The following is an 8,999-nucleotide window of genomic DNA, read 5'->3' on the forward strand; positions in this document are numbered from 1 at the left end:
CAGGATTGAGGTAAGACTGACGGGCCTATAGTTTCCCGGGTCCTCCCTCTTCCCCTTCTTGAAGATGGGGACCACATTTGCTACCTTCCAATCATCTGGCACCTGGCCCAAGCACCACGATCGCTCATAGAGCCGTGTCAGGGGCCCTTGAGATGAGATGGCCTTGCTTGGGGAGATTGGGATCAGCGGCCCCCTTAACAAAACAGAGTGGGAGATCATCTCCCAGATCTCAGTGGTCTCCTCAAGCTTCTCCTCAAGACCACCAAGACCCTCAGCACTGGCTAGCCCTCCTTAGCCAGGTGATCCCTGTAGAGAAGGAGCTTGAGAACCAAATGAAGAATTTCCAAGGGATCAATGTTCCTGGCTGGGGCAAGCCGCTGTCACCAGAGGTGCAGGCACTGGTGGAGCGGCTGAAGGAGGGCATCAAAAAACAGCTGGATCTGTTGCAGACCAGTATGGTCCACATGCTGGCAGCCATGTATGACCTGAGGGTGAAGGGGACTGTGTGCCCACAAAACCCTGGATCTCTGGACAGAGGTGCTGATGAACAGAGTCAGGGAGACAGAAGGGCAGAGGTCGGGGGGTGTGGAAGAGGGGGATCCACTTTCCCGTGCCAGCACTCCCAGCACCAGCCAGTCTCCTCCATGACAGCCACTGCTAATGTGGGCCAAGGGCATGGCTTCAATGTTGGGATCCAGAAGAACCAGACCCCAGCCTCAGGCAGGTAGCATGGACACTTCGGTGGCTACTTATCTCACCAAGGACATGGAGACGCTGAACTGTGACCCCTTGGCTTATTGGGCAAGCCACAGCCAGATGTGGCAGGATCTGGCCACGGTTGCCCAGGAACACCTGTCCTGTCCACCAACCAGTGTTCCAAGAGAGAGCATTGCTGGGGATGTTGCGACACCCCACCACACCTCCTTGAATTCTAGGTGAACCTCCTGCTGCTAGGGTTCACCAAGTCCCACCTGCGCAGAGAGCAAGTACCACCCTCCTCACTCTGTCCACACATATTTCCTGTTTAAATTCTTTTAAAACCGTTTAATGCCCTGTTCTCAGAGCTGGAGGCAGCACTCACTGTATCACCAGCTAGCAGGGGAAGAACATCTCCCTGCTGAGCTCCCATGCCAGGATGAACAGGTATAGACTAGAGCAGGGGTGGGCAAAATGCAGCCCATGGGCCAGATGTGGCCTGCCGGGCTATTCCATCCAGCCCGTGGGGCCCCTGAAAAATTTTAAAAAATAATATTTATCTGTCCCTGGCTGCCTGTCATGCAGCCCTTGATGGCTTGCCAAAACTCAGTAAGTGGCCCTCCACCCGAAATAATTGCCCACCCCTGGACTAGGACTATGGGGAAAGAAGAGGCTCCAGGTCCTGGGCATGACCTAAAACTGTACCCCGCCAGGGTCGGGAGGCTTGGTGGGACTGCCAGAGGCACAGGAACCCCCAAGAAATGCCAGTACCACAAACTTCCCTGGTAAAAGCCAGGTAGGCCTTATACCTCCAGCCACCACATACCTTATAACCTCCAGCCACCACACACATGCACAGCCCTGGCTGGGGAAAGCCCAGACCTGTAAGATCTTTGAGAAACTTGCTGGTTGCAGTGGAGTTGTGAGGCTCCAGGTGAGCTTAGCTGCCTGGGATGGAGTCTGCAAGACATGCGCCGCAGTTTTAGGGGAGGTATGAAGCTGTGGAATGGATGTTACCCCTAGACATCAGGGGCCTAAATGGGCAGCCTCCCTCCCCTGGGAAACATCTGAATTGGTTTTCCATCAAGGTGTGGCATGAAAAAGAGGTGTGGGTGGGTGGTTGGCCCAGAAACAGGTGGGTGGACCAAGATCTCACCCGTACTGGGAAGACCCCTCTGCTCTTCCTGGATGGAATGAATAGTGATGAAGCCAGAGGCTGGTATGCATGCAAGAAAGCTAGTTACTGAAAATGTAAATTCAGGTGTCAGGGGATGAGGGACAGGCTGGGAATGGGGGGAAAAGGGGCACGTAGCAGGTAAAAGTGGAAAGGTACCTGGGGACTCAGATGTTGTCATAAATCCAATGTCTGTATTGAGTCCATGAGTTTGTTTTTTTTTATCTAAGAGGCTGATAGATTGCAGTTCATAGGCTTGTCTGTGAAAAGTGGTTTGAAAATTCCCTTTGAGGATCAGGCCTGAGAGACTGGAGACAGAGTGGCTTTCTTGTGAGAAATGTGCCCTCACAGGTAGTTTCATAGATTCATAGATGCTAGGGTCAGAAGTGACCTCAACAGATTATCAAGTCCCACCCCAGCCTAGTTGGGTATTCTTATCTGTAATAGATTTCTGGTGTGCATTCATTCTGGTGCACAGTTGTTGCTTGGTGTCTCCTAGGTATTTTCCACTAGGGCATTTGGTGCACTGGGTGAGATATATAACATTTCTGGATGTGTAGTTATAAGATTCAGAAGTGGTGATGATTCTGTTGTGGGGTGTAGTAATCATGGGGGTACTGGCAATATGTTGGCAGGTTTTGCATTTCTTATCATGGCATGGTCTGGATCCATTCAGTGTGTTTTGGACTGTAGGAAGTTGGCTTCTGGTGATGGTTCAGTGCTTCACTAGTTAGTGAAGTTCGGTGGTTGTTTGAATTTACAAACCACTTTTCACAGACGAGGCCATGAACTTCACTTCATCAGCCTCCTAAATCAAAAAACTCATGAACTCAGTATAGACATTGGATTTATGAGACACTATAACCTGCCTGATATCTGACTCCCCAGGTACCTCTTCATTTTTACCTGGCTGCGACAGTCCCCTTCCCCTCCCCCCACCCCAGCCTCTCTCTCACCCCTTGATGCCCCAATTTACATTTTCACCGACTGGATTTCTTGCCTGCAGCCCAGCATCTGGCTTCTTTACTATTCATTCCACACAGGAAGTGCACACACCAACTGCAGATGCTTCCTCACCCTGACAAAGGGTTTTTAAACCTAAAAGCTTGCTGAGATATACGTCTCCAACTATTCAGTTGGTCTAATAAAAGATATCAGAGGTATCCTTGACTTGTCTGTGCTGGGGCCAGGACCCAAAGCGGGGTCAAAGGGCCAGGGGCCCACCACGAGGAATGCCCAGAGCAAGAGTCTCAGGATACTGACTGGTCTGAAGGTGGGGCCAGGGCCTAAGGGGGAGCCAAAGGTCCCAGAGACAAGGTAAAGAATGTAAGGCATGAGGCATGGGCCACGGTGTTAAGGGAAGTATGGAGCTGTGGAATGGATGTCACCCCAGGACACCTAAATGGACAGCCTCCTGCCTGGGAAACATCTGAATCGGTTTTCCATCAAAGTGTGGCAGGCAAAAGAGGGGCAGGCTGTTGGCCCAGAAACAAGTGGGCGGGCAGAGATCTAACCAGCACTGGGAAGCCCCCTGTTACAGGCTACCAAGCCTGCTGTTTTCATCCTGCTGCGCCTTAACACATACACAAAGTCACACTAGTGACATGAGTTTAGCTTTGAACAGTTTGAGGTGCAGGTTCACAGAAACCCCTGCACCTATCTCCTTGAAACTTGACAGGCTTCATGGCCTCAAAAGGGGCTACCATCCCTGCTGTTTTCATTCAAATATGCCACAAAATGACAAAGTAATAGTTATTTCAGTAATTCCCCATTAAAATCTATGGCCAAATCACCGAATCTCTCCGAACCAGCGCCAAATCTTTTGAAGCAGATTTAGCCAAATCAATTAGGGACAGTGACCCGAATCTCTGAATCAAATCACTGCCCTCCAAATCAGCTGAATCTGAATTGAATGCTTCCCTATTCTCACAGGCCTAACACATGAATCCTACTCTTAGTATACCAAGTAGCACAATTAGACTTTGTCCACACTGGCTAGGAAAACCATGGTAGCACTTACGTAACAGTAATTACAATTAACCATGGATAATCCAAATAAAGAGGAAGCAGCAGGATTCAAAACACAGCTCTTGATTGTAAGGGACAACAAGGAACATAAATGCTCACTGAATTAGAGGTGTTTTTGGATCTAACTCTACAACTATTTTTTGTAACAAAAACTCAGTTAACATAATCAGAAATCATGTGCTCACCTTTTCTATCACCAGACTGATCTTTTTAATGTTGGAAGTGTAGAGTATCTTCCCATGTAGCAAGGGCTTCAAGAAGGTCCACAGCAAAGCCCCATTAGTCGACTGCAAAATTTCTTGATAAAGCTGCAAGCAAAATGGAGCTGTAAGGGCAGGAAGGGAGAGAGAGATTAAAAAAAAAACAAATTTAAAAGAGATTATTCAAGTGGATGATTTGTTCAGTGACAAAATGCCAATGTACTTCAACATAAGGTCCAACCCTGCAAGTTACTGCAAAGCTTCAGTTCTCAGGGCCTGGACACGACACATTTATACCAGTGTCATTTACCTCAGCTTTTTACACCAATGTCATTTATACTGGAATTAAAGAGGAGCAGGTCTTCCAGGATATTTGCTCACAGTAGGCACTATTATAGTGCCTAAACCAGTAGGGAAAACAAGTAGTAGCTCATATCTGCCTATAACAAAGTACTAACCTAAGAAACCTGTGAATACACAACATACACACCGGTACAGTTTTAATACTGATTTTTCTGAAATGAATTTTCCACCTAATTTAAATTAGTTAAGCCTCCATACATTGCATGTGTGCACTTTGTTTATAGCAGCATAAAGGGGATTATACCAGTGAAAACATGTCATGTGTCTAGGCCCTAAATGTACTGTTATTACTGCTTCATGGATATATTAAATTTGTTCATCCAGAGTTTGCTATGAGTTGTTGAGAATCCGAAACTTCTACTTTAAATCAAAGGCCATCAGGACTTAAAGAGCTTTGGGCCTAAACTCCATGAGCCAACAGGCACCTTTCAGTCCCATGCCTCTTAGTTAAAATACTTCATAATCTGCACATATCTGAAGATCTCTGTATGTTACCACTTCAGAGTGAAACAACATGCAAAGTACACATAAATAAAGTGGCTGCTGAAGAAACAAGCACTGCTATAAAATGTCATGCAATTCAAAAGCTCTTTAAGATATGGGAAACTAGATATACAAGAGAAGGTGACTTGTGAACCTAATCAGCAGCTTGCTTTCTTATGCAACTTGGCTCTCTCTTTATAAAGAGAGATAGCAAGGACTCTATTTCAGAAAGATGCAGAGAGCTGCAGCTGTAACATTGAACTGAATGGTGCTTAATTCTTCTTTTTTTTAAATCAATCTGTTTCAATTACTTAACTGAAAAACATGTTCTCAGTACCTAAGAACACATGATAAACAAGTTTTAATTATGGATATTTGTCCTTTAGACTCTCATTCCAAAATATGGTCCCAGTCCTTCCCAGAGAGATTTCAGCAGGCACAGGGAGATAGATACTCTTTGCAGGAACAGTCCCTATATAGCAGTCCCTATATAGCTGTGCTTTGCTTTTATCAGGCATCTTTGCTAGCAGCTGATTTGGAAATATTTCATATTCATCATACAGTAGAAATATAATGTTAGAACACCTCTGTGAAGCACATGAGAATTATCATCTGTATTTCACCATGAAGCTCAGAAAGCTAAAAGGACCTGCCTAAAACCAGGAAGTGCAAGTCAGAAATATCATAATGACTAAGGATATTCTAGCTCACCATCCTTTGCCAATATCACACCATAATTCTATCTTTAAGAAGGTAAGTCATTTTTAAAAAGATACAGTAACTGAAGAAAAATTAAACATAGGCTCCAAGGGTACTAGACAAATATAACAGTATTTGCACAGCACATAACATTCGTTAATCCTAAACAAACATGGATATTTAGCATGCTGTCCAGTGTTTTTGGGCATAAGGCTAAAGCCATAAGTTCAATGATTAGTGTACAGAAGGAAGGGCCACTGAGAGTCAGACTGACTTGTTATGTGATTTTAGGCATACTTTCCCTTTGCCTTATTTTATATATAAAACATAACAGTATCTACTTCATAGTAAGGGTGTGCAAAGGGGGCCCTATTCAATTCAGATTCACATTCAGCCTGAATCAGGGGCAGTAATTCAATTTCTTGATTCGGATCACTGTCCCTGATTCAATTTGGCCGAATCTGAATCTGAAGATTCAATGCCAATTCAGAGAATAAGAGAGTTAGACAAAGACACAGCTTTAAAAGTTTTTTCTACATACCTCGAGGTACCAGAGCAGCTCGCTGGGGCACATGGAGAGTCCCACAGGAGTGCACAGGGACCCTCCGCATGCTCAGCAGCAAACCCAGAAGTGGACCAGAAGTACTTCCAGTCCACTTCCAGGTCCACCAGGGAATACGCAGGGGGGCCCCCCTGCACCACCCCCAGCTGGCAATTGTCTGGGGGGGACCCCGGGTGCCCCCCCAGACCCAGGAAATACCAGTTGCTGGGCCAGGATGGCATGCCCCGCCCCCCCACGCTCCCTGGTGGACCCAGAAGTGGACTGGAGATTAAAGGGTCCTCTGATTCAATTTGGATTCGGAGATTTGGCCACTGAATTGGACCGAATCTCCGCCGAATCAAATCAAGGACCGAAGCTTCACACAGCCCTACTTCAAAGTACAGTTGCGAGCATCAACAAGAACAGGTGTTTCCAGGACATTTCACAGCACTACTATCATACTGGGCTTTTTTATACCCACTATGCCAATAGGACCCACCACTCAAGTACACCCTTTCCAGACCTGTCTGTAGTCTCACTCAAAATTGGAAATACAGCAGGGAGGGTGGCTCTAGGTTCATTTCCTCTGCCTAAGCCCCTCGTCTCCAGCAGGCATGATAGTGGACACTAGAAGGGGAGTACAGAACAGCCATATCAGGCTACTGCTGAGCTTGGAATGTGCCTGAGGGCATGAGTAGGTGGGTTGGGCCTCTTCACACCCTTACTGGTGCTTTGAGGCTCTGCAGCAGAAATATAGACAAAGCCAATGTAGCCCACTCCTTGCATAGGTCTCTGTAAGGAAAAGTTTATGGCAACATGAGGTCAAGAGGAGTCCAGGGAAAGAACTGTGCCCCAGAAAAGTGCAGCTGCATCATTGGTGTTTGGGGGAAACTATTGTTCTTGGCCCTGTATGCATGTAACATTTTCACCTCAATTCAGTTGTAATAAAGACTGGCACTAGACACTGCACATCTACATGGGTGGGGGGAGGGGTATTACCAGGCAGTCTCAGCATTACCTTCCTGGACCGATGATAGAATTGCAAGAGGGTAGCCTGTGGGATTATATATGGGTCAACACCCCCTCATGGCTGCCAACAGGACAATCTAATAACATCTTGTTAATATTTTATGGTTAATTCCCAAAACTAGTAATGATGATGACTAGATGAAAACTAGTCAAATGTTGTTGAAGCCTATTCGGATACATAGGGATGAGAACGAAGGTAATAGCAGGGAATGGACAACTTATTTTACTAACGTGGAGTACAGTAAGGTAGCCAAACATTTCTGTGACACCAAAATAGGAGGAAAAATGCATCTTTCTCTGATTGTATTCCCAAAGCCTTAATATTTCATCATAAAATTATACTAAAGTTCACAAAAAAGTGGAACATTGCAGAGTTGTACGCTTCTATCTAAAAATGTTTTTAATATTAAATATTCTATGATCTTCCAATAAATATGCCATCTCTGAGACAAGGATATCCTATTTATGATTACTTACAGGGGTACAAAAAGTAACTTGACTTACTTGTTTCCATAATTATATCTTAGCAATAAAAAGTGCATCAGTCATTTCAGAATTGCAATGCCAACTAGTTCAAATGAAGTTGATTTTTCAACATTTCCATTTAAGATGCAAAAAATGTCAGTAAATAGGCATGTATGCAATTTATTATTGATCTTTCTCTTACTTGAGTCTTTGGGAATGCTGTATTTTGCCATATCCTCCTCCAAGAGTTCTGTGATTCTGGGCATGTCAATGAACATGTTGGCATTGCTGAAGAATGAAGATTGCTCTTTACAGACTGCCTTGATTACTGCCTGAAGGGATCCAATAGCAGAACTTCTCGATTGACCACCCTGTAGGAAGTAAACAAGAATGACAAAGGATTAGAAACCCAATTGAAACAGCTGCCTTGGACTATCCACTAAACACTTCGTTTGCTCCAGTGGTAGCTCAGACACTCATCTTCATTACTGAATCTGAGGAAGTCAACAAAACATAAGCATTCAGACTGCCTACAAGAAATGATGCACACCGTGCTCTTTTTTGTTCTCATGACAACCTTTTTCACAGAAAAAAAAATCAACCACTCTAATAACCAGTGGACTCTTGTGAAAAGCAGTGCCATAATATACTACTTTTTAATCTTTCAAACCTGTCATATTTTTCTGGCTTGACTAGGCAGAAAAAGAATAGGAACATCAGGACAACCAGACTGTGGGCTCCTGGATTACACTGTCATTTTTCACAGTCTGCTGTCCTCAGCAGAACAGGAGTGGGACAGAACACATTATACCTGTGGCAAAAATTATGAAGATAGGAGCAATAATAAACTGAGAACATCTTTACCTGATAGGAATGTCTGCCATGAAAACAAGAGCTTTGATAAAATAAAAACAATCCCCAAAATATTAAAGTGTAGGTGTGGTTTAAAAAAAAGTTGTCAAAGAGAAGATGATCTAAGTTATCACTTGTGCTCTTTAAATGTTTTTCCCTTTATTTGTTACAGGTATCAGGGGCTTTTTCCACCTTCCTTAGAGCATTGGGTGTTGCCTGCAGCCAAGGCTGGGGATTTTGACTGTGGTGCACTGATACTCCTTCTAGAACTAAGAACTAGAGGTTTCCTGTCCCAGGGGTCTTGCCCCTCTGTTCAGGGTCAGCCTAATGGCCACATTTAGGATCAGGAAGGGATTTTACCCCACAGGTTGGCATGGATTGTTAGGGTTTTTGTCTTCCTTTGTGGTGGGAGGCATGGTTCTCTTCTTTGGATCACTTGAGTGTAGCTCAGCAGCAATTCACTGACAGT

The 8,999-nt window shown here is 44.9% G+C and overlaps 1 protein-coding gene across 1 annotated transcript in view; it reads right to left on the reverse strand.

Moving 5' to 3' along the window:
- Positions 1 to 8,999, reverse strand: part of ABCA13 (ATP binding cassette subfamily A member 13) — a 375,209-nt gene that overhangs the window by 300,490 nt on the left and 65,720 nt on the right. Inside the window, exons 15-16 of the mRNA XM_019518403.1 lie at positions 7,881 to 8,049; positions 4,084 to 4,223 (exon numbers count right to left, since the gene is read on the reverse strand). Of these exons, the coding sequence (XP_019373948.1) occupies positions 4,084 to 4,223; positions 7,881 to 8,049 (309 nt within the window). The remainder of the gene's footprint in view (positions 1 to 4,083; positions 4,224 to 7,880; positions 8,050 to 8,999) is intronic.

Source organism: Gavialis gangeticus, unplaced genomic scaffold, assembly GCF_001723915.1.
Source record: "Gavialis gangeticus isolate Ggan-Ray unplaced genomic scaffold, GavGan_comp1, whole genome shotgun sequence".
Lineage (NCBI taxonomy): Eukaryota > Metazoa > Chordata > Crocodylia > Gavialidae > Gavialis > Gavialis gangeticus.